General features: G+C 36.7%; 1 protein-coding gene and 1 pseudogene across 9 annotated transcripts; one reads left to right on the forward strand and one right to left on the reverse strand.

The window, feature by feature from the left end:
* The first annotated feature begins 336 nt into the window (after window positions 1–336).
* On the forward strand, window positions 337–27,043 carry LOC110093011. 9 transcript variants are annotated; one of them, XM_020817754.2, is made up of 11 exons: window positions 874–1,010; window positions 1,875–1,973; window positions 3,887–5,044; window positions 12,119–13,255; window positions 13,442–13,483; window positions 19,013–19,089; window positions 22,753–22,837; window positions 22,909–22,992; window positions 23,087–23,188; window positions 23,269–23,367; window positions 26,162–27,043. In XM_020817754.2, exons 3-11 carry the CDS (start codon window positions 3,938–3,940, stop codon window positions 26,270–26,272), a joined length of 2,844 nt encoding a protein of 947 aa, XP_020673413.1. In that variant the 5' UTR covers window positions 874–1,010; window positions 1,875–1,973; window positions 3,887–3,937; the 3' UTR covers window positions 26,273–27,043. The 9 variants fall into 9 exon arrangements, with proteins under 9 accessions (XP_020673406.2, XP_020673407.2, XP_020673412.2 ...); XM_028694465.1 differs by having other exon boundaries at window positions 880–1,010; window positions 1,845–1,973; XM_020817747.2 differs by lacking the exon at window positions 1,875–1,973 and having other exon boundaries at window positions 337–1,010.
* On the reverse strand, window positions 9,182–10,275 carry LOC114579556 (annotated as a pseudogene).
* Window positions 27,044–27,078: the final 35 nt, after the last annotated feature.

A 27,078-nucleotide genomic window follows, 5' to 3' on the forward strand; every position in this document is an offset into this window, starting at 1 on the left:
CGATGTCTGGGAATTGCTCTTGACATCCTAGCACCTCCATCAACATCGACACATCGTTGCACCTAGTTTACATTAGCTTGGTCATCCTGCGAAGTGCGAACAATCTCGAAGAAGATCGAAAGCGCAAGCAGAAGTTAGAACAGGAGGGAAGAAGAAAAACAACAACGAGCTTAATCCCATTACGGGTCGGCTTTTTAGAGGAAGAACACGAAGAAAAAGTAATAAAAGAGGGGGAAACTGAAACTCGTTGCCTGATGCCCCGCCTCTTCAAGAGGCCGCGCCGCCCAACCCTTCCAGTGTTGTGGCGGTGCATTTCCTCTTCATCCTCCTCCCATCTCAACAAAAAAGCAGGAGATCATATTCGATCCCCACCTCCTGCTCTCCACAAAGCCATCTCTCCGCCGCCGCCGTCCCTCTCTTCGTCCTTCTCTAACTCTTTCCGCCCGAAATCCATCCCTTTCTATGCTGCCGCCGCTGCCGGTGCCCTAACCTCTGGAGTCGCCGTCGCGGTATATCTCCAGTACTCCCTGCGATCGATCGATGACCTTACGCAGTCAGGGACCGAGCAGCCCTACCCGGATCTCGAGCAAACCCTAGAAAAGTGCAAGGGCTCAATCCTCCGCTTGCTGGACCGGATGGTACAAACCGGCAACGCCGCAACGGTTCTGTGGAAATCGTTGGCGTCCGTCCTGTCGTCGGCGAATCAGGAGGTCCGATCAGGGTTCGAGCTGCGCGTAGCGGCGCTGTTGGCGGATATTGCAGCGGCGAGTGAGGCCCGCCGGTCTGCTATCGTCGGAGCTGGTGGCGGAGCTGTAGTGGATTGGCTGCTGGAGAGTGTTGCCGAGCCGAGGAATGGAGGTGATCATGGCGGGACGCAGTCGGAGTCTGCAAGGGCTCTGGCACATTTGATCGCTGACCCAGATGTGCGCGAGAAGGTGCTAGGGCGGCCAAATGCTATAACGAAACTCCTCAGATTCATCTTGTCCTTCCAGCCTAAGCGGCAGCCGAAGGTTAGTTTTTTCTTATGGATGATTTTTCATTGTGTTGGTTCCTTCATGTGGTTTGAACTTTAAAGCTATTTATCGGGGTGATTTGCTCGAGCCTTTATGTGGGTACAGTTTAAAGGAAGTTGGTTGCCGTATGAATTGTTTTCATTGGGTTCACAGAAAGGTTGCTATCAAAAGAACTAATTAGCTCAAATCGCCTCTTGCTTATCTGTGCCCTGCATTGTGGAGTAATATTTCATGCCTTGCTTTGGATTTCATTTTAATGAGCTTATTACAGTACTTATTAGAGGAAGAATGGGCTGGAACATGAAAAGATATTAATTTGGTAAATGTTCAGATTGAAATGGTATTATTATTATTTTTTTTTTCTGAAGTTGTGATAGTGGTATTCAAGAAAGGCTAGAAATTTTTTATGGTAAAGAAAGATGTGCAGGTAGAATCGTGACTGACATGTTGTAGAGATTTTGATATATTGTTCAGCATGACTCTAGAACATGTTTTTGCTCCATTTACTCCTAACAAAGTGAAGCCATTCCTTGTTATTTATATACTTTGGCATTGAACAAATAACTTAGGTCAGTATGATAGCATAAATAGCCATTAAAATTTCGTGCATGATCCATGCTATGTTGTTTTCATTTAAATGTAGAAACTCTGATTCGTTGTTTAATAGCGATCCGGATGTAAAACTTATGCAATTAGTTTCATTATGTCTATGAGAAATACTAGTTCTTTCTAACTTACGAAGATGGACAAGCCATGTTATTTTAAACCGTCTCTATCTAAATTTCTTAGTATTGTCATGATCATTGGATAATTAGTTTATTTTCTTATCAGGACTTTAGCATCATTTCCTGTTTATTATAGGAGGTTGCTTGGAATATTACTATTATAGTGGAGCTTGGTGAAAGTTTCCTGCAATTTTAAGGATTGATGGCTCTTTCTTTCTTCTATGTTTAACACAAGGTTATCTATCCAGTTAGCTTTAAATTGTGTCCTGCAGTTTTTTCATATTTTTTATTTCATTTAATTTTAATTTTTATTGTTTTGTCATATTTCCTCTACATATTGCAGCATCTTATTTTTCGTTTAATTAAGAAAAAAAAACTGATAGTTTGTGATGCTTTTTTTTATTAAATAGTATTGCATGCATTAATTTTTTTTATTCTTAACATATTTTGTCTCTTTATATGTTTATAACTGATAGTTCAAAGGTTGAGGATATGGTATGGAATTCTATTTGATGCGGAATTAGTAATAATGCCAGTACTAATGGAGGATAAGTTGCATTTAAGCATGGTAGTTTTTTGTTTTATCCATAATATGAAAGAATGGAGATGAATGATATTACAACTCGAGTCAAAACTAGGTAGTTCAAATGAAGAGAGGTGCTTTGAAATGCCATATGTCAATTGACTATCACGGAGAATTAAAAGAAAGTTTTCGTTGGATCCAAATTTATTTGTGGATGACACCCAACTTTACTACCAAATTATCTTCTAGGCAGGAGGCATAGAGCTTAGAGAGAGTGAGTCAAGTGAGAATGAAATATATTAGAGAAATGAGAGTGAAAAATATGCTCATAATTTTAGATACTATCAAAAAAATCTTGAATTTATAAAAAGATTCGGAAGTGTTGAAAAGATCTAAAATGTGTCTCACCTTTATTTATATAGTGCTTGGAGGGTTGTAAGGAAAGATTACACATTATAAAAAGTAAAAAATAAAAGTAAAATATTAGTTATGACCCGTTATAGACTGTACAAGACCCATGAGCCAATATGTGTTTGCTTGGCTTTATGTCTTTATACATCTCTTGGTTCTAGGACAAGTCCACTGGGCGAGTCTTTGCTAGCAAGTTTATTGGGCTAGTCCTCTAGAAAAGTCATGTTGGATGAGTCCTCTGGATACCAGGTGATTCCAGGGGGCTCTATTTTGACCTCTGGGCACAAAGGGCAAATTCTTCATGGTGATGACAATGACGAGCTGATGATTGTTCAAGTCTGGGGGGTCAAAGTTATGGATACTTGAAGTTTGTACTTTCTATAGCTAGAGCGGGAGATGTCAGTGGGAGTTTACGCCCGACAAGTTGATTTTTTCAAGTTGAGCGTCCCTCTCATGCTTGAAAGAATATGTATGAGTTCCTTGATGTGCATGCATGAGACAATCGTTAATTTGGATTTTGGACGAGTCACATTTTTTGCCGACGAGTACCTTGAATAGGTGATGTGACTGCTTTGAACGAGTTCTCTTGATGGAACCCACTTGTTACCTATGAACTACCTTCATTGACATATACGAGTATACCATTTTTTCAAATGACAATAAAGACCAGTTATGGTGTTTGAATTTGAGTATTGTAGAAAAAAAAGAATAAGAAGAAACAAATAACAACCAATTTGTGACAAAGAGAACGTTAAGAAAAATTTTTAGTAAACCCAAAAGGTTAGAGTACAAAATGTTTTATATTAGACTTACTGACTTAGAAATTATGGGGGTATTGCTTATTAAGAAGGTTAAAGGCAAAAAACTGGGATAATCCATGCATGTTCATGATAGATCTGAAATTGATGGGATATAAAATTAATGTAAAAAATTGTGAAGTAAAAGGAGCTGGCCTAGGTAGCATGGTTGGAATTGATACAAAAAGGTTTGCACAAATTAGATTTAACACTACATTCAACAGTGAAGTAGAGTGAATTGCAAATATGATCTCATCAAGCTAACCTTAAATAGATTCGTGAAGCACACAATAAATAAATGGGTAAGCTTTTGATGATGATATCGATTGGTAATGTCTCTCAATGGTTTGCTAAGCATGATATCCTTCTTACCAAACTCATCGAATTTTACCTATTAACTTGCTTTTTTGTAAGCAGCAACTTAGACATGTGTCATTTGAGGGAGCTGATCTTTGGAGGGGAAAAAGCATGCTTGTAGCTGTTCTGATGGACATAGTCACATCAAACTGTGACAATATTGATAACTCGATGCATAAGCCATCTTTGCCTGTAAATGCAGATATAAGAGATATCGCTGCAGCCCTTGAAGTCATTGAGGAGGGCGGAATGCATTTTGCTGATAATAAGGGGAATGAGGATGGCGATGATGGCAATCCTGGAATCAAGGGAATTGCGATAAAGATTCTTGGTGGTACAACTGTTTTAGGATTCTCAAGAATGGACAACCGCATGAGTTTGACAGCAACTGATGACCTTGTGGATTCAACCATGTTTTTAACCAGAACTGTAGAGTTCCAGGGAAGTACCAGTTATTTGCCAAATTTGGGGGCCGTAGTTCCCTCAGCGGTTCCCGGTCTTTGGGATGATCTGCAGCGTGAACACGTGGCTGTCCCTTTTGCTGCATGGGCTCTTGCTAATTGGGCTTTGGCTTCTCAGTGTAATCGCTCCTATATTCAAGAACTTGATAGAAATGGGCATGCTGTTATGAATGCACTGACAGCAGCAGAAAGGACTGTGAAATGGCATGGAAGCTTGATAGCTCGTGCACTCTTGTCTGACTTTGATTTGCCATTGACTGTTTCTGTTCCTGAATGGAGTGCCAGTCTTCTTTCTACTGCTTTTCAGGCTAGTAAAGTTGAAGATGTTCCTTTAGCACAAATAGCGTTATCAGCTTTTCTTGCATCTATTGAGAGGAGTAATGAGGCAAGGATTTTTGTGCATGATAGTGGCCTCACTCTGCTGAGGGAAATAGCCAGCAAGTCTGGGAAAAATAAGCATTTGCAAGAAGCATTGGTGAGGGTCTTAGGATTGCTTTATGATGGTAATATGCATTTATCTCTTGAGGAAAGTCAGAAGTGGTCTGGAATTCTTCTGCGATGGGTTTTTCATGAAATTTTGTCAGAGAGTATACGTTCATCATCGACAAAATTACTTTCATACATCCTTGAAGACCATGGGCCTGATTCCATACCAATTTCTCAGGGATGGTTAGCTATCATGCTCAATGAAATACTTGGATCCAGCAAGACAGCATCTTTAAAAGGAAGTTCTATGGCAAAGTCTGATAAAGTGAAGGTTTTGTCTTTTTCCCCATGTTTTTTAAATTTATTCTGTTTCAGCGTTCCTGGTTCTCATAGCACCTTTTCTTTAGTTATGTGGAATTTAATACATAATGTGGCAACTTATTTCTCTTCTTTCATTCACTTTCATGTATTCAAAGAAATTAGATTTGCATTGTTATGTGTGGAATCATTTTTGCCTACTATATTTATTTTCTATTTTGTCAGAGCCAAAAATAAGTGCAGAAAACATGTTTTGCCCAACTTACTTTTGCTGTTTTTAAAAACAAATGGCATGGCTTGTGATTCAACAAATAGTACACGTCATAATTATTATTGACATTGTCTCCAGACAAGGCTCGCCTATTATCTGACGGAACAATATATAAGTTCTATGTTTGATTTGATCTTTATTTTATTTGTGTTATGGATGCATTATTCACGTTAAGAATTGGATCCTATGGTGCAATTCCACGTCATTTTGTCTATATGTAAGGGGATACTACATACCATAAAGGAAATACTTTAATCATCAAACAAATAGTTGCTATTGCAGACCAAGCTTCTATTCTCCCCTATATCTTGGCTGGTTCCCACTCCCCTCTCCCCTCTTAGGCACACTTTCCGATCCCTCTCTCTATATCTTCTCTTTTTCCATCTACACAAGAGATCTCCCTCTGCTTCACTTGAACCTCAACATTAATACTAATCATGAAAAAGAGCCATGCTGCATTGCTTCATCAATTTATATTATGGCATGAGCTCGATTCAATTACTCATTTTATTCATTGATGTCTTGTTTTTGGGTTTGTGCTTATCTTACCAACTTCACCGCTATCATCACCATCCCTCCATCGTCATAAATTCTATATAAAGACCGGACAACCTGACCTGCTTTAAACCCTCAAAGTTTACTCCAACCCTCCAACTCAAAACAACTCAAAAAGCATTCTAATGTCTTGTTTAGTACTGTTGAAATGAAATTTGAAATGCATGATCTCTTTTGCTTATATCTGCATTGTTATTTCTGGGCATGTTGACTTGGATTGCTCCTTCACCGAAATCTTTATGATCCTGCAGAAAAATAAAGATGACACCTTCTTTAGCTTGGCCGAAACATCCACCCCTACACCCCTCCTTCAAGAGAAAGTCATTTTGGAAATCTTTGCTAAATGCTAAGTATCTCCATAGTTAACCTGGTGTCCAACCTTCCCAGTTGGCCTTCCAAAAATTTTCAAATATACAAACCAAATATTTCCTACTTTCCAAACCAAGTATATTCTATATTTGTGAAGTTGGTTTTATGATTTACTTACAAAAATTAAATTGAATCATGATTTATTTGCTTACAAGCTGATTATTCTCATGCTTATTTTTAATCTTCACAATATCTTCCTTATCTCTCTAATCATCCAAACAGTGGGCTGCCATATTATCTCAATCTAATCAAACATAATATCCCGATATATTTCCTAATACACCTTTCACTATCATCCATATCTATAAATGATATTTCCACTCTTTAATATCTTGCCAAAATACCCAAAAAAATATCCACACAAAGCCTTTGGGCTACACTCAACTCTCCCTCTTTGAGCTTGTCAAACCCTCTAGGCTAGGAGTTTTGCTCCACTTCACGTGTTAATAGATCAATTGAAATCTCGAATCTTATAATCTATATGTTAGATAATGTCAGTATTATGGATCATGCCTTGTTGGTCTAGTGCCTCAATCTTATAATCTATATGTTAGATAATTTCAGTATTATTCTCTCATTGTCCATATGATAGTTATAATAACTTGCATATTATTGGCATATCTCCTAGATGTAATGGATGATCTTTTAGTTGATCTCAATATTGAGCCTTCTAGTTGACATGTTGACAAAATATAGCTCTCATACCAATTTGACATAGGTCATCTTAATATTGAGTTTCCTAATGCCACTAAATAATGCTATGAACTCAATGAGCATCTAGGTTTGAAAATAATTTTTTAGGTCCTCATTTCACTTGGACTAGAGCCTACGTTGGTCTAGTGCCTCAATATTAGGTAGCTACTTGAGGGGACCTAGAGCCTTTAATAATGCTGCTTGAAGACTCCCAATTTCTAAAAAAAGTAAACCAACACTCACAATGAACCCAAAATCAAATCATATATCCGAATCCGCAGTAGAACCAAACCAAATAACTTTGACCATATTTGAGGAATCAAAATATTAGAAAAACTTATGGACGGATGTGGGCAAATAAGCTAGTCCATAAAACTAAAATTAGGGTAGGATCGTGGAATGTATGTTCCCTTACATGCAAATTAATGGAATTAATTGCTATTATAAGTAAAAGGAATATAAATATTCTATACATTCAAGAATCAAATTGGGTGGGAGAGAAGGCTAAGGAGATTGATAGTTTAGGGTTTAAACTTTGGTATTCTGATAAGAGGCGTACTAGAAATAGTGTAGGTGTGATTATAGATAATAGTTTGAAATATAATGTCGTAAAAATGGGTAGAATTGGAGATAGAATTATAGATTTGAAGATTATTATTGATGATAAGATTATTAATATCATAAATGCTTATGTTCATCAAGTAGGTTTTGATATGTGTTTAAAATTAAAATTTTGGAATGATTTAGAAGAATTAATACAAAACACACATTTTGAAGAAAGAGATTTTATTGGGGGAGATTTAAATGGACATGTTGGTAAAGAGGTAGATGATTTTAAAAGCATTCATGGTGGCTATATGAGTTTGAAGCGACTAATGAAGGTGATAAGACTATATTATATTTTGCTCTAGTTTATGATTTTATTATTGCTAATATCTTATTTAAGAAAAGAGATGAGCATTTCATCACTTATAAGAATGGATATAGTAAAACCTAGATTGATTATTTTCTTGTAAGAAAAATAGATCGTTTATATTACATAAATTGTAAAATTACTCTGAGTGAAAGTCTATGTATCTAACACCGCTTATTAGTTTTGTACTTTAAGATGAAGGGGCAAAGTATGAAAAATATAGTATATTATTCTTCGTTGTTCTAAGACTAGGTGGTGGTATTTAAAGAATTACAACAAAAATACCTTTGAGAGAAAGATTCATAATCTTAAGATTTTTTCGGTGCATGAGGAAGCTAATGTTATATAGAAAATAGTATCTCATAATATTAAGAATGTGCAAAGGATGTGCTTGAAGTATCGAATGAAAAATCTTCCAATAATAAAAATAGTTGGTGGTGGAATTAGAATGTGTAAAAAAATATAAAAAATAAGAATATATTTATAAAAATTGGTTTAAATGTAAAAATTTTGTAAATTTGGAAATATATAAAGTTGCCAATAAGGAGTGTAAGAAAGTATTCTGCGATGCAAAAAATTTTATCTTTTAATAATTTATATAATAGATTACATACTAAAGAGAGCGAAAAGTATATGTATAATCTAGCTAAACAAAGAGATAGGAGTGGTAAGGATTTAATTCAAGTGAAGTGCATTAAGGATAAAGATCAAAAAGTAGTTTTTTTAGAAGTTGATATTCAATAAAAGTGGATGAGACATTTTGCTAAGGTTTTCAATGAAGATTGTGAAAATACAATTGACTTTAGTGACCTTAACACTCTAAATGAAAATTGAAATTTTTTGTTTTTATTGGCATATTACTAAAACTGAGCTTAGAGAGGCTTTAAAGAAAATGTAGTGCGGGAAAACTGTTGGACCTGATGATATTTCAATAGAGGTGTGAAAATGCTTAAGAGATGAAGGAATTTCTTGGCTTACTAAACTTTTTAATATTATTTTGAAGGCTAAAAAGATGTCAGATGTGTGGAGAATGAGTGTGTTAATTCTTATCTTTAAGAATAAAGGCAATGCATAAGATTGTGCAAATTATAGAGGAATTAAGTTGATGTGTCATACTTTAAAACTATGGGAGAGAGTTATGGAGCATAGCTTACGACGTGATGCTATTGCTTCTCAAAATCAATTTGGATTCATGTCGGGTAGGTCTACTATGGAAGTCATACTTTTATTGAGAGGTTTGATGGAGAAGTATAAAGAGAAAAAGGAAGATCTTCATATGATATTTATTAATTTAGAGAAAACCTCTGTTTAAAATTGCGTAATAAGAGGCGCGCAATTTTACCCAAAACCGCCTCGAGGCTTACACAATTCCTCTTCTGGCAGAGGCGTACGCCTCACTTGGACTGAGGCGCGCCTCAGAGGCGCAATTGCGCAATTCTGGCAGAGGTGTACGCCTCATAGGAACAGGCACGGCGATTCTTCATGCTAATCTCACAATTCAACCACGCAATGTTCTTCTCAATCTCCTTCAGCTTGCCACTGAAGCGATTCCACGCTTCGATAGCGCGTTCATCCCTGCTCCACTCGGCGCTCACCCGCTGCCCCAAATACACCTCATCGCTCGTGTATGTCAATAGCACTTCGATTAGTGAAATCCCGACAATGGTGTGCAACTGGCACGCGATCGTTTTCAGGAAAACCTTCTCTGGGTTCTTCTGAAGCTCGCCGTAGTCAGCCGAGCCAACCTCCGGCATAAACTGGCGGCTCATTGTTGGCCTGTTTGGGACATAGCCGGCGTACGGGTATTGGCCGAAGTTGACTGCGGCGTGCATGGCGGAAGACACCCATATGATGGTGGCATGCGACTTGACCAGCTCCGGCACGCTCCTCATCTCAGGCCACCATGGTTCATCTTTCTTGTCGCCATGGCCGACCTCACACGACCTCCTTTCCACCAAGCCTGCAGCTCCTCATCGCAATGCACGGCTGAGTGGTCATGGTAGTAGATGGCATAGTACATGCGAATCCAAGTCTCGATCGCTGACCAAATGGCGAGCCCATCTACCGCATATGGGTAATCTTCGATTAGGAGCCGGAGCTTGTGCGGCCTCGAAGGGTCCTCCACCGCCATGCCCCGCGTGAGGAGATCGGATGGAAGTCCCTGTTCGACGAAATTCTAGCTCTTGTAAGCCGTGGAGAACATTTCGAGAGCATACTTGGAAGGAAAGATGATGAACTCGAGAAGGCCATCGGCATTGACGAGGCTCTGTCGAGCCAGGGCGTTTATGTTCATGGTGTCACGGTAGTGAGGCACGAGTAGCTTGTTGATTGGATGCATCGAGCTTAATTGACGATTTGTCGCAATCACAAACGGCTATTTTGTTATTTTCCACAATTTTTATATAGCATTTAGATGTTTTTATTGTAAGATAGAATATTGCTATTATTTACCTGCTAAAACCCTTAATTTCTCATTTACGCAATTCTGTGTCCGTGAGGCTTACGCCTCAGACCGCCTCGAGGCTTACGCCTCGCCTCACGGACAAAAACCGCCTCGAGGCTTAATTACACAATTTTAAACCTTGGAGAAAACATATGATAAAGTTACAAGAGAAGTGCTATGGAGAGTTCTAAAAAAAAGAAAAGGATTAATAATACTTATATTCAAGTCATTAGGGATATGTATGTTGGAACTGTTACTTGTGTTCAAACACAAGGTGGTTTGACCAAGTACTTTCCAATTTCAGTTGGATTACATCATGGATCAGCCTTAAGCCCATGTCTTTTTGCTTTAGTCGTGAATGTTCTTATAGAGATTTGAAAGAGAATGTTCCCTGGTGTATGCTTTTTGCTGACGATTTTCTTCTTGTTGATAAGACTAAAGATAGAGTTGAAGGTAAACTTGAATTATGGAGGTTAACCTTACATTCTAAACATTTTCGTTTGAGTAGATCTAAAACCGAATACATTGAGTGTAAGTTTAGTAGTAATAGATCTAGTGGGGGTTTTGTGACTTAGAGTGCTCAAGTCATTAATAAAAATACACGCTTTAGATATTTTGAGTCTATTATTCAGAGTGATGGTGAAATAGATGGGGATATTATTAGTAAAATTCAAGTTGGATGGATGAATTGAAGGAATTCATCGAGCTTATTGTGTAGAAAAGTACCACTCAAACTTAAGGGAAAATTCTATAAGATGGTGATTAGACTTGCAATGCTTTATGGCGAAGAATGTTGGCCATTAAAAGAGAAGCACAATATTAAGTTAAGTGTTGCAGAGATGAGGATGCTCAGGTGAATGAGTGGCTTTACTCTTAGATACAGGATATGAAATGAGCATATACGTAAAAAGGTTTGAGTAGCTCCAGTGGACAGATAAGATTAGAGAGAGTTTCCTTAGATAGTTTGGTTACATAAAACAGCGGCCTTCCGATGACCCGGTTAGGAGAGTAGATGTATTAGATTTAACATACGTTAAGAAAGGTAGAGGTAGCCCTAAAATGACTTGGTTAGAAAATATTAGAAATGACCTTTCTTTATTAGATCTAAATGAGAATTTGACTCTTAACTGGACACAATGGGGAAAAATGATTCATGTAGCCGACCCCAAGTAGTGGGATAAGGCTTATTGTTGTTGTTGTTGTTGAAAATATTAGAAAAACTCGCATTTTCATTGGCATTATCATTATAGTCATGTTCACATAAATGACCTCAAAATGAAACTACTAAATAAAATTGAAGAATTAAATGAAATGGTGGTGTTTGGTTATACCAATTTGCTCATCCTAATTCACTAGATTTATTTTTCTGATGTGTGTAAAATTTTAGATCTCTATCGCTATTATCATTGAACTCAAGGCTACAGTACTCAAGAAGAGCATCTCCGGTGCATTGCTTCATCAAAATCGTCTACTGAATTTCAAGAATTACCAGAAATACAATCACTTAATCAACCATTATATTGGCGTTAAAGTTGTAACTATGTAATAATATCAATAAAAGCTGTTACAATAGATTTATCCATATAATAAATCTGATGCGGATACACCAAGTCACTAACAAAGAAATGATATTTTAAAATTATTTATTTAACTAAGTTTGTAGCAATCTATTAAATTTTAAATATAGCTGATTAATTAGTACTTGTTATGTCAAAATTTTTATTTATTTTTGCATCATTATTGGCCTGGAAGTATTCATTGCTTTTATTCCTTTCTTTCTTCCATATAGTTGCATCATTTATTTTCTATATTAGTTTATGATGCCTGAGTTTGAACTCTGCAGAGTAGAATTGAACAGTCCACTGCCCTTTCAGCTGCTCAAGTGGTGAATCAGTTAGCTATTGGTGTTATCGGACAAGCAAAGAGCAAGTTGGAATCTGATTCTGATTCTACAGATCAGCTTCCTCTTGCTGATTTTCTTTCTCTTGAGCCGTTTGCTCCTCTATCTAAAAACCAGAAGGGACGTAATCAACAGAAGCTTGCTGCTGCTGATTTAGCTTTTGCTACACTAAAGGGTATCAAAGCATTGACAGAGCTTTGTTCCGAGGATTCTGAGCACCAAAAGAAATTAGTTGATTTTGGAATCCTTTTCCTGCTTAAACGCTTACTTGTTGGAGATGATTATGAAAAACTTGCAGCAAATGAAACATATGATGCTTCAAGAGCCATGGAATCTCAAGACCGACCCTCTACAGTTGCTGTTGACCAACCAGCCTCAGATTCTAATGATTCTTCTAGTGTTCGTGTTCCTCCTGCTGCACACATACGCAGACATGCTGCTCAGCTTCTCACAGTCCTCTCTCTTCTCCCAAACGTGAAAAGTTCCATTGCACAAGATGAGATGTGGTGCCAATGGCTTGAGAGTTGTGCAAGTCATAAAATTTCTTGTTGCACTGATCCAAAAATTCAGAGTTATGCAAGGGCAACACTGCTGAATGTATTTTGCTCTGAGAATATTGGAAAACAGTCGTTAATGGAAACTGAGGGCCAATCGGCATGTGCTCGATATAAAGATATGCTATTTTTGATTAGTCCTGAGCTGCCACATTGGAAATGTTCCGAAAGGAATGCTTCGAGAGACTCATCGAACACAAAAGAATCCAACTTTTCTGTTGTTTCTTCAAGTGGTGATGGCAATGGGTATGTTTCAAATCAAAATTGTGGCAATTCAGACTATGTTAGCAGGATAGATGTGGCTTCACATGGGGAGTCCCCTTTGATTGATGTTGTATTTATTCATGGTTTACGTGGAGGGCCATTTAAGTCTTGGCGTATGGCAGATGACAAGGTTTCAACCACTAGTAAAGATGGGTTGGTGGAGCATATAGATCAAGAGGCTGGGAAAGAGGGAACGTTTTGGCCAAGTGAATGGCTGTCGTCTGATTTTCCACAGGCACGCCTTTTTACTCTAAAATATAAGGTTTAACCCTAAAACTATTCATTTTCAACCATAATTTTTTTTCAAATTCAATTGGTATTTTTCTTTATTTTCTTTATGCAATGCTGTATGGAACTTTCTGCCTGCCATAGTCCTAGCTGTAGTAGTTTCAATTTTCATGATATTCAGGATGGTTATTATCTACATCTAACTGAATAATTTATGCAGACCAAACTAACTCGGTGGACGGGAGCTAGCTTACCTCTTCAGGTTTGAGCAATCTCCAATCATACATGTTTTGGCTTTCTTAATTTCTTTACTCATTTGTAGACGATAAGCTTGTCTAATATCTCATTTTATTGTCAAACCAAGAATCCTTTTTGGTATTTCTTGTTGATTTTGTGATCGGTTATGCATGGTAAATCACAGATCTGGAGCAGGGCTAAAGCTTTGACTTTTGCTGTTGTTGTTTTTATAATTATTAGTCCTAGAAAGATTTATTGTTCCAGTGCTTTTGCATTTGTTAGCCTAAATAAGTAAACGTTTAGCTCCTCTACTCATCAGGTTACTGGAATCCATCCAAAGTGTTAACACTCATATACCTGGATGAAACTTCTAAACCTCCAAAGGACAGCCCAGCTCCACTATTACCTCATTTTGTTATTCCCATGTGATTAGTTATTCCTTCAGTACTATTCTCTTGTACTCTAGAGATCTATATATATAAACTTGATTAGCCTTGTTCATAATGTAATGAATATATCAAATTCTGTGCAGTCTTTCTTTTCTTTAGCCATCTCAGTTTACTCTGATATTCATCATGGCATAAGATCTGTAAGCCTCACAGCTTCTTCCTGATTCGATGGCCAAACATGATTCCTCAAGCACTTAGCAACCATCTCATCTCTCTCCGCTACAATGGCGAAATACACAATGCATTTTCCTCTGAAATTTTTAATGCCCAACGTCAAACTCATTGTTAACATTCAGTTTAACAATGACAATTATTCCATCTAGAGACTGCAAGTCTATAAGCTTTTTTCCGCCAATGGATTTGACAATTAACATCATGTGATGTTGTGAAAAACGTCTTGAATCTCTTCTTGTTTGCTTCAAATTTATCCAACATTTCACCAATTGTTTGATGTATCTTTCCCTGAACATCTTTGTCCCATATCAAACTGATGCTGGTGATCAAGACAGAATAGAATTTACCATAAATATATACTAGTGGATTCTTTGAATTTCTGCAGAAAATAAAAAGATCTTCCAGCCTTATGCAAATACGGTTTTTGCAATCTTTTTGAGGAGAAGATTCCCTTTCTGCCTTTTTTACAAAAGGCGGTTGCAACTCTTAAATCATTATTCCAGTTCTAGAAATTCAAGTAGAAGCTTGCATGTGGCCGAGATTCAAATTAATCCAACCATTAAAAAAGCGAACGAGGCGTCCGCATTGAGTCGCGCCTCAAGTCGAGGCGTAAGTCATGCGTATCGGGGCTTACGCCTCAAACCATCCAGCGAAGCCTACGATTTTTTCGCACAAGGCGTACGCATCAAAGCGTAATGCCTCGAGGCAGTACGAGGCACCGCCTAGAAATTTTTTCTTCGGTATATATGTAAATACAACGCTGTCGATTCATGTTCGCGTATAGGATTAGGGCTTCCTGTGAGAAACGCGAATTGGAGGCGAAGCCGTGAGGGAAAGAGACGAAGCCGTGAGGGAAGGAGACGAAGCCGTGAGTGCAGGAGACAAAGCCGTGGTGCAGGAGACAAAGCCGGAAGGAGACGACGTAGGAAACGAAGCTGAAAGCAATAACGATTTCGAAAGCAGGAAACAAAGCCTAAGTTGTGAGTGCAGGAAACGTTCAGGCCTCGATTAGGTCGGAAGAGCAGGTGAGCGGTGTTGTGGGCCTTGAATTTTAAGGTACAGTAATGAAAGCTTGAAGAACTCTTTATTCGGCTTTCTTTCATTCATTCGCTCAGTACATGCTCGGTACCGTTAGGTACATGCTCCGTACCGCTCGGTATCTTTCCATACAAACAACTTACGAACTTTAAAAGCAAGCAGAACTTTAGGCGCTGGCCCCGGAAATCCCCGCAGGGGCGTTGCCCCTTGACCCCGCGACCTGACCGGGCAGGTCAAACCCCGCCAGGGGGCAGCGCCCCCTTGGACCCCCGGAGATCGGTATATTGTTGTATTCATGTTGTCTTATTATTGGCAGTACAAATAATTATTAAAATATGTCCTATCATTGATTTTGTGTTGTGATTTTTTTGCTTGTAAATAAATAAAAATCGTGTATATATCAATAATTTGATGTTGATTATTTAGGAGTCTGTCATGGATTAATATGTTACGATTTGTTGGAAGCTATGGAAGACGACTACAACTTTCAAGCATATATGAACTGAGGACTTGGATGCTGAATGAGGAGGTCAAGACAACTTAAAAAATGGTGGATGATGTTAATAAGACTTGGATTGAGACAAGAGTCATAATAATGTCTGATTGTTGGTCAGATATTCGACACAGAAGTATTATTAATTTCTTGGTCAACAATCCATATGAAATAGTTTTTCTAAAATTAGTGGATGCTTCAAGTTTTGTAAATGATGAACAATTATTATTTGAAATGTTGGATAAAGTTGTTGAGGAAGTGGGTGATGTTTTGGTAGTACAAGTTGTTATTAATAATGTAAGTGCATATAAAGCTGCAGGGAGAATATTAATGGAGAAGAGGCCTCACCTTTACTGGACTCCTTGTGTTGCACATTGCATTGATTTAATGCTTGAGAGGTTGAGACAGTTGCCTCAGCATAAATCGAAGGCCAAATTCGTTAGTAAATTCATATACAATCATTCTTGAGTACTCAATTTGATGAGAAAATTCACTGCAAGGAAATTATTAGACCTTCTGTTACGATATTGCTACTGCATATTTAATATTGCAGAGATTCAAGGAGTTAAGGCAACCTTTGGAAGCTATGTTTGCTTCTGAAAAATGGGATAAAAGTTTATATGCAAAAAAACAAGATGGAAAATAGAAAAAATAAATTGTTATGAAAGATGATTCATTTTGGCACAGTACAAATTATGCTTTGAAGACAACAACACCATTAGTTAAGGTGCTTATAATAGTTGATGGTGAGAGGGCTCCGACTATGAGATTTATTTATGAAGCAATGAATAGGGCTAAAGAAAACATTGCAAAAGATTTGAGAGGTCAAGAAAGTGCCTACAAAGAAATATGGGATATTATAGATGAAAAGTGGGATCGTCAATTACAGCAACACTTACATGTTGCTGCATACTATTTAAACCCTCAATTTCATTATGATAAAGACTTTCATGTTGATAAAGAGGTGAAAATTGATTTGTATGTATGTATGGACAGACTCATTTCTGAAGATGACTATCTCAAAGTGAATGATCAACCTGAGGAATTTCATTTGAAGTAGGGAATGTTTGGATTTAGAGTAGCACAAGCATGTTACAAAGCACAACCTCTTGGTATATTTATAATTTATATATTTATAATTTTAATTTTAATATTTATGTTTAAGTCTTCTACTTCAATCAATATTCATAAAATGCTATTCATTTTCATATAGAACGTTGGTGAAGTCAGTTTGGAGATGATGTTTCTGAATTGAAAGCTTTTCTAGTTAAAGTTCTTAGCCAAACATGTTCGGCTTATGCATACGAGCGTAATTGGAGCATCCCAAATCGATTGGTGACAGATCGAATGAACAAACTAGTTTATGTTATGTTTAACAAAAAACTGAAAGATAGACATCCAAAATTACAGAAGCAATGAAGCATTGATAATGAAATTGACCCTTTATTTGTTGATGATTTACAATCTGATGATGAATGAGTTACTCCTAAGAATGTTGATATTTCTGAAGTTGAAGCAGAAGGAAAAATTCATGTCAATGAAGACAATGAAGCAATTACTCATGTATATAAAAGAAAGAAATAAAGTGAGATTGGAGCTTAAAAGAATTCAAATGTATTCTTAAATATAATGAATTATTTTTATGATATTATTGTTTCATTCTAGATAGAAAAGTACCCCTCAAACTTGAGGAAAATTTCCATAAGATGGTAGTGAGGCCTGCAATGCTTTATGGTGATGAATGTTGGCCATTAAAAGAGAAGCATAATACTAAGTTAAGTGTGGCAGAAATGAGGATGCTCGGGTGGATGAGTGGCTTTACCCTTAGAGATAGGATACGAAATGAGCATATACGTGAAAAGGTTGGAGTAGCTCCAGTAGAAGCTAAGATTAGAGAGAGTCGCCTTAGATGGTTTGGTCACATAAAACGGCGGCCTTCCAATGACCTGGTTAGGAGAGTAGAGGTATTAGATTTGACTTATGTTAAGAAAGGTAGAGGCAAACCTAAAAAGACTTGGTTAGAAAATATTAGGAACGACTTTTCTTTATTAGATTTAAACGAGAATTTGACCTTTAATAGGACACAATGGAGAAAAAGGATTCATGTAGCCGTCCCCACGTAGTGGGATAAAGGCTTGATGTTGTTGTTGTTGTTGTTGTGTATTGTTTCATTCTAGAGCTAATGAAATATTAACTGATATAGGGGACAAAGGAAAAAAAATATTATACATGAAGAAGAGTTTGAGGATGACTTTGACATTAATTATGAAGATTCTTCTGAAGACAATCAAAGTGATGATGAGCCTGCATTGGGTCTTGATCCTAAAGGGATATTTAATTTTTAAGTGAGCTTATTTTAAATCTTCTTTTTCAGTAATATAGTAATATTATCTTAGAACAAATCATCAAATTCACAATTGACATAATATTTTGTTATTTTTTGTCATTATTCATAATTTTAAATTACTTTATTTTTATCATTTTTGAGGCTTACGCCTCGCCTCGCTTAGCCAAAACGTCTCGATTCCCGATTTTGCCTTTTAAAACGTTGATCTGGACCATTGATTTCATCAAATATTGAACCTACAAATAAATAATAAGTAGAAATATATAATTAAAATCCAAGTAGCTCAACTGACTCAAGCTAGGATCTAATTAATCTAACTGGTAGGTGAAAAGTACCACCAGACTATAGTGCTCCTGAACTATGTCATGTGCTGTATTGTTCTTGTCTAGCTTGATTAATTTCTTGACAGTTAATAGAAGTTCGTAAGATCTTTAGTGTATTTCTGTTCCATGAGTTCATGTCACGAAGGGAAGTTTCTGTTTGACATAAATCAAAGGTAACAATTTTATATATTTGAACTTTATCCATGAGACACCTTTATTGCTTCCATACATTTTTCAAATAATTTCATATATTATAGCTAGCTCGATGTGCAATTGAGGCTAGGACTATTTTAATTCCACTTTGTGGATTTTCGCTGAATAAATTAGGCATTGGGAATAATTTTCATGGACTATGGAGTTAATTAACATTTGCTAGTTGATACTTATCTTTTATTGCCGATTTATTCCATCCAATTGCAATTGCTAAGCGAATATGAGCGTGGTTTTCCGAAATTTACTTGGGCCACTTAAGTTGCTTAAGTTTAAATACATGTTTTCAAATTAGATAAGTCATTTGATTGGTGTAGTTTGAGAACAACTTTGATTTTAAGATCCATAAACCATTCAAATCCTTTCAAATGTAATGATTCTATTTTCACATATAAAATGAGAAATAAAATCATAATTTTTAAAACATATTTTCTACCTCTACCATGTGAACATTTCCAGTTTCTAATGTTAATCATTTGCTTTTAATGAGTTCATTTGCTTGACCTATTGTGCTCTGCAGGAAGTTAGCTCAATGTTGCTGGATAGGCTTCTTGTTGCTGGGATAGGACATCGTCCTATTGTTTTCGTGACTCATAGGTATATCTTTTGAATATATTGTTATTAAAATTTGGCTACGTATGTCAATAACTTGTGTGCCTACTGTTTTTAAGTTACATCATGTCTACAAAAGCGTGAACACGTGCATTCAATTTAAGGGTGTAAACGAGTCGAGTTGAGTCAAGTTTAGGCCTTATCAAGCTCGGCTTGTCATTTACTCATTTGTAAAGCAAGCTCGAACTCGAGCTTATCCCATTGTTAACGAGCTCGAGCTGGCTCACGAGCCAAGGGCGGGAATAGGAGTGCAAACATAGATGAGTTCTACCTTAAAAATTGAGCTAGCTATCTTTTACAATTGTAGCGGGAGGAAGAGAGAGAGAGAGAGAGATTTATTACTCTGTGGCTGTCAAATAAGAGAGAGAGTTTTCCCTTTATTATTAAGTGGCTATCAGAGAAGAGAGAGAGAGATTTGTCATTTATTATTATGTGGCTGTCAGAGAAGAGAGAGAGAGAGGCGCGTCAAATTGACATTTAAGCCAAAATCCAGGCTGGAATTGAAAATACAAAACTAAAATTATTATTAATTTTTTTAAAATATTTAAATTTAATAATTTTGAGCCGGCTCGCAAGCTCGCAAGCCAAGTCTCGTCAAGCTCAAACTCGATCTCATTTAATAAACGAGCTCGAGCTCGTGGCTCGATAAGCTCGGCTCGGCTCACTTACACCTCTAATTCAATTACATGCATATCAATTTAGATATGATGGTTTGTTTGTGCATAACATCAGACTTTATATAGTGAGATTGAGAGAAAAATCAGTCTATTCGCATGCACATTCTTGCAAAGTTCTAACTTTCCTACATCATGTGATGGTACTATTATTTGAACTTTGTGTACTTGTAGCATGAAAGTTCTCACAGTTTAGGTTTTTCACTTTACAATGAACCAACGCTTATTTTCCACAATGGAACCAAATTCTTTCTTCCTATACTTGTGTACCTGAATATCATTGAAAGAGAAAAAGGCAAGGCTATGGTTGCATTTTTACAATTTTCAAATCCACAAAGGTTTAGATTGTTTTGCTCTCGAAAAGTGGGACGTTGGTTGGTCATAAGTCACTTTGGTGTTGGGAATCAATGCTATTAATGAAATCTAATAGTGGTTTAGAATTTGGAAACCATTGATGGTTTGATCAACCTAACTAACTTTATCTGAATGTGATGTGTACCCTAGCATGAGGCATGTATTATATGTCATGTTGCTTGTTACGATTCATGATGCCTTTACTAGCATAAGAACTCAACTAAAAAATATTGGACATTAGGACTCATCTGTTGTGTTTAACTACAAGAAGATGTACATTAAAACTGTGGCCCTTATATTATCTATTTCATTGAGTAATCGGTGTTTTCTATCCATTTGAAAGAGAAACTATCTAAGGTATTCAAATACTGATGAGATATAACTATATGCAATAATCAAGGGGCTTCGTTTAAAAAGAAGCGGAGTGAGAGCATTGTCACTGATTGAACGAAGGGAGCTTGATTAGATTGAGGGAATCTTCACAATAATGAACGGTTAGTTTTCAATTTCTTTTCCATATCTATATCATGAAAAAGACATCATTCTTTTTTTTTGAGAAGAATAAAGCATATGAAAGTATACAATCAAAACATATTTTTCTTACCCATATTGGATAGGGTGGAATGTGAATGTGATGGACCGGCCGATTTGGTTGGAAAGGAATTAGAAAGTGTTCTAATCAAGAGGGGGCTGTTTAGGAAGTTTCTTGATCAAAGAAGAATTATTTATGATGTTTTAATTACAGCTGGGAGGGAATTATTTAGGGCAAGAGATCTAATTTGAATTCAAAAATCTAATAGGAAATTATTTCGGGAAAAGGAGGAGGAATAATGGGGAATTGTTTAGAAAAATTATAATTATAATTGAGAGGGAATTATTTAGGATAAGATATTTGATTTTAATTCAAATATGAGAGGGAATTATTTAGTGAAAGAAGGCTAATTTAGGAGGGAATTATGAGAGCTTATCTAAGGCTAACAATAGGGTGATTTATGATTATGTTTTGAGTTTGTTGAAATTAGAATTTTTTAGGTTGCGAGGGATCTAGCCGCCGGCTAGGGATTTGAGAGAGTCGGATCTTCCTCTCCAATTAAAGATGCAACTGTATCTTGTTGTTTTCATTCATATATCTTGCAATAAAAAAAGTTTTGGTGTGGTCTTCTTTCTAATTTCTTATTTTTGTTCACTGATTTCGAGAAAATTATATCCAGTTCTTATCAAATTGGTATTAGAGTGGTGTCCTGGGCTGAAATTTAAATCCTCATCGCTTATTTCTGCTGCATTTTTTTTCCCATATTGCTGATTTTCGTTGTTTGGTGACTAGATTCACTGATTTTTTTGGTATTTTGCGAGGTGTGGAACCTAGATTTGTTAATGACATCAAAGAAGATGAATGCGTTGGAAAGTGAGATGGAACAACTCAGGGCAGGCATGGAAGAAAAAATATTTGATCATGGAATGAAGGCTCTCATCTATTGAGAACCGCTTTGAGAAATTGGTCGATATTATGAAAAAGATGATCGAGATGCAGTCGAAGGCTTCATCAGTTATTCCTCAGGTTGAACCAAAGAGAAAGGAAATTCTGGAGGAGATGATGAGAAAGCTCATGAAGATGCGATCCAAAACCCCACCGATGGTTCCAATTGCTAACCCTAATCATGATTTTATTGGGATTCCCTTGGCCAAATCTTCAATGTCAGACTTTCGATAGCATTATCATCTCCTCTCTCAATGATTGATATTGAACGTCAATGTTAAGAGGATGTTTATCGTTGCTGTTGAGAGGGTGTTGGTCGCCAATGTTGAGAATGTGTTGAACAAAGATGAGATGTCAAGTTGTGGGTGTAGAACTTGCTAGCATCAGTCATCAATGTAATGAGAACGTCGGACTTTGATATGGAGATTATTTTGGAATGTTAATGTTGTAACGACATCAGATGACGATGTTGAGATGAAATTGGACATTGTTATGAAATTAAAGTTGTAACCCGCCTAAGAGAAATGAAAATGAGAATATTCGATGAATGGGGCATTAAGTGCGGGTGATTGATTTGGTGTTGTGGATAGGAAATAAAAAATTTAGTTTTTATATTTTAAATAAGTAAAAAGTTTAATACAAGAAATTATATTTAAAAAAAAATTCATAAAATATTTAAGATACGAGTGTCGGACACGCATGCCCAATTTGTATTTAATTTTTTTTAATCGGACATATTTTCGGCGTATCTAACACGTGTCGAAGGAGTGTCGGACGGTTGTCGTGTCGGATACGTATTGGACACTGCACCGCTCTTTGAGAAGAACTGCCGGTGCATCATAGCTGACAATGTTGTTTGGGATTCTTATAATTGTATATCGGTGTCTTTCTTTGTTTTTTTCTAGCTTTTTCATAAATGGTATGTATGAAGTTATGTTTTGTAAAAAACGTTTCCTGTGAAATTCATCCAGGACATTTGTATTTTGTAAATTTTTTTTCCTTTTTTATGTTCCTTTCTAATTTATTTGGGCGCGAGGTTGACATCTTACATTTACTGGAACCATGTGCATTTTGTCCACTTATTTTATTCTTGAAACTAACGGAGCTCTTTGTAATTCTAACTGCATGGGTTGAATATTGCAGCATGGGAGGCCTTGTTGTGAAGCAGATGCTCTATCAAGCCAAACTGAATAAACTCAATAAGTTTCTTGATAACACTGTTGGAATAGTATGCCTCTGAAACAACTCTTTCTAGACCGGCCCAATCAAATTCTTATAATTTTTGCATCTTTATTTCAGATCTTCTATAGCTGCCCACATTTTGGTAGCAAACTTGCAGACATGCCTTGGCGTATGGGCCTAATACTGCGTCCAGCACCCACGGTAAGATATTTTTTAGGACCTAATTTAGAGGCTAGGATATCCAGTGAATCCGCTTGTTTTATTATCTGCTGTAAATATTTTTCCTGTCCTCTAGATTGGAGAACTTAGAAGTGGATCTCCAAAGCTGGTAGAGCTGAATGACTTTATTCGCCATCTTCACAACAAAGGATATCTTGAGGTTCTTAGTTTCAGTGAGGTAAAGACATTTACCTGGTTTGATACTTGTGTTTTTTCTTCTTTTTTTTGGAGCTGATTAATCTTGAAGCACTTTCGCAGACCCAAGTTACTCCAATTGTTGAAGGTTATGGTGGATGGGCCTTTCGGTTGGAAATTGTACCAATGGAATCTGCCTACCCTGGGTTTGGTGAACTAGTTGTAAGTGCTATATTTAATGATTTAGCAACAAATTAGAAACATACTTGGCCACTATTAAATTTAGAGAATTGGAGAGGGAAAAAGTTTTCTTTCATTATACAAAATGATCCCTATTTATAAATCTATACAATATATTATGGTAAAGAAACAATAAATACGGAATCATGTATAATTGCCCTAATATAACCCTTCCTAGATTAGCTACCCGAATATGGAAGGAGATCGGTGTGATTTAGGTGAGCCTCCCACATATTCCCATCCTGGCCGTTGGATCAAGTGTCAAGGGACGGCTGAGATTTAATGCTCCCTCTCAAGCTATAGAATACAAATCTGTCATTCCCAGCTTTGTAATAAGTCCCAAAAAAGTAGAGTTATCAAATCCCTCGGTGCATCATAGAGTCCTCTATTTTCAAATCTTTGGGAGAAATTAGCTTCAGACATTGCAGTGACAAAGGATAGCAATGAAGACTATATTAAGTTGGGCATCAATGAAAGCTGCATTGGTTATAAATATGATAGAACTACAAGGGAAGGCCAGCAATAAAGGCACGACAATAGGAAAAAAATCTATTTTTAGGGTTGCGACAAACTTCAAGGACAGCAACAGAAAAACACAACTCAGGTGGCTCAGCATTTGGCACGCAAATCTCCTCCCGTCAGATCAAGCCATCCTTCAACCCAATGCAAACTTGTCATTCGACTTCACCTGAACACTCCTGTTTGATCGACCCTGCACAGGCGCATGTAAGGCTTCTAATCCCTCTGGTATGATCGCATGAAGGAGTGTAGGTCTTGCACTCTTGCTTGTCCCGACCTAGACCTGCACGAGAGGGAACTCTCAGCTCTTTCCAGATGCACACAGGAGGCTTTCACTCGGCTCTGCTCGGTTCCGCCCCATATGCACGCAAGAGGAGCCCTCCTGTTCGATCTCTCCTCGGTCTTGGACATATAAAGGAAGCAAAAGGACCATTATTCCTTAGAATTCTGGTAATGAGGCTAGTGGTGGGAACCTATATTCCTCAAAATACCGGTAATTAAGATTGATGGTGAGAACTTGTATTCTTCGTAATTCTGGCAATAAAGGCTAGTAGTGAGAACTTAGAGAACCAACAAACATCAGCTCCTTCAAGGTAGGATAAAGTGCTTCTATTATCTCTGTAGCCTTCACTCGAGCAAATGGGACATAAAAATAGCCCTCATCAACAAATCAAGTGCAAGAGGGACAATGCGCTCTCATTTTCTAATAGCACCTTGCCAAAATACTCTCAATCAATTGCAAGGCCAAACCCCTCATCTGCGGATTACCACTGAATCCACCACCATAGCTTTTCGACGAGGTTAGAAGTGTTCCCGTAGATGAATTCCTCAAACAATCAAGAAGCGACGTTCCTATTCTTTGGTGTCATGTTGGATTGTTGGATGGAGCAGCTGTTTCGACAAGTCCTTACGAAAGAAGATGATGGCGTTGTTGCATAAAAGCAGGAGATCATTGAAGAACTCCACACAGGAGTATTTAGCTCCCCTTCGATCCAGCATAGCACACACGATCTCCAAATCCACATGTGTCATAACCCAACCCGATCAGGATAAGTCCTATCATGTTGAAGTTGTGACAAACAAATATCAAGATCTAGTTTTTAAATGTTTAAGATTCTCTTCCAATCATTTTAAATAAACTACAAGCTACAAAGTTACTAAACATCTACTTACTGAAAATAAACTCATCAATAAGATTTCTTTCATTTCATCAAAATATATTTATATTGCAGCAACTATATACAGAAGCTACATAACTAAACTAAATAATAAACAAGCCATTATTATACAAAAATCAAAATAGAAAAATACCTATAAACTTATATCTGATCATGAACTGCTAATTGACAATCTCATTCCCCTTCCAAGATCTTAAAAATTATAAACAAAATCACAGTGAACTATAACAGTTCAGCAGGCCACACAAACCAACCTAAATTTTTAAATTCTTTTTATTAAATATTTTGTTGAATATTTAGAAGCATTTGAATGCAATCTAAAAATTATTCTATATAGTGAGAAGGAAAATAAAAGCATAGCAATTATCCAATTTATTTAAATAACAATACTGAATAGATAACCATATTGAGCAAATAAATTATAGAACAGTTTATATCACAAGGCAGTTCTTATCACATATTATGATCTCAGATAAAATCTCAAAGGATTCTGGCCCCTTATGTCTCTATTTTGTGCTTATAACACCAGAACATATATTATAGACACCAAAATATTCTCTAACATAGACATAATCTCAAAGGATTCTAACCCTTATAGCTCCCAACATATGTTTTTTAATTATATTAGCATATATTTCATCACATTGTAATAGTTAAAGCAAAATTTGGCACATATCAGAATTGCTCATTGTTCTATAACGGTAGGCAACTAAACTTCCTCTGTGCAAATTTTCACAATGTAAGAATGAACCAAATTACAAAGTATCTTGTAAAATACTGTTTTAAGACATTCATTGTACTACTGCTTTATTTTTCAATGTCCATATTATTTTTTATTTAATTAAAACCGCACAGATTCGAAGATACCAGGCATAAAATTTATGGTTTTCCAATGCTTTTTGTTTTCTAGTAGTGAGTAAATTTGTTTTGGGGAAAACTGTCAGTAACTTTGCATAATCTACTAATGTTTATCAAAATTCTGACAGTTATTAATAATGACGGAATTTCAGCAACACTAATTGACGGAATGTTCATTGGAAATCCATCAGTAATTTGTCTTTTATGTGACGCTACCACAGGTGTTGGATGCAACGGATCATATCAACTCATGCAAACCTGTCAATCGAACCGATCCATCATACGCTGAGACACTCAAATTCTTGAAGAAATTAAAGGATCGTCTTACTTAGCTTTACCAGTTTTGGCATTGCCTCCTGCAGCCTAGATTTGACATAATGGATCTCAGGAATTGCATTTCACCATTTGCAGACTTAGCTCTCGCTGGAACATCTTTAGAAATCTTGTTTAATGGTCTGCAGCTGCATGAGAAGTTTGTGATATGAGCTAAGGCTCCGTTTGGGACGGCTTTCTAAGTGCTTCTTAAAGTAGTTTTTAGTAATTTTTATACTAAAAAGCTGCTTTAAAAGCAATAAGAAAGTCATCTCAAACGAACCCTGGACTGTGGGCCAAGTGGTAGAGTTCAGAAATTCAAATCACCAAAAGAGAATCTGCCCCACAAATCACACAAATGGTCAGTCTCATCAACTCAGAATTGTTTTATGTAATTATTTGCATGGAGACTTAGCAGAGAAATCAAGATACCTGGAGATCAGCCTCGTGAGAGAAGTAGGTTACAGGAAAGAGCCAAATGCTACAAGCAGCTATGTTCTACTAGATGAAAAGAAATATCGCACCCAAAAAAAGGGAAATATGGTTTTTTTTTTTTTTGGTTTTTTTTTTAATTATTTATTAAATACATTTTTTAATTTTCTGATGTTCATAGTAATAAGCTGTATATATTTTTTATGGAACACACACAGCTTTTGTTTCTTTCCTGCTAGATTTTAGGCCTATGGTGAGCACGTTCATCTGTTAGTGGGTTGAGGTAGCCAAAGCTTCCTTCAGTTATTCATGGAATTTCATACTGCTTATGAATGCACAATGAGTTAAGTAGAATGTCAGCTTCGTCGGATTGTTCTCCTCATCAAAATTAGCC

This window comes from Dendrobium catenatum, unplaced genomic scaffold (genome assembly GCF_001605985.2).
Source record: "Dendrobium catenatum unplaced genomic scaffold, ASM160598v2 fragScaff_scaffold_53, whole genome shotgun sequence".
Lineage (NCBI taxonomy): Eukaryota > Viridiplantae > Streptophyta > Magnoliopsida > Asparagales > Orchidaceae > Dendrobium > Dendrobium catenatum.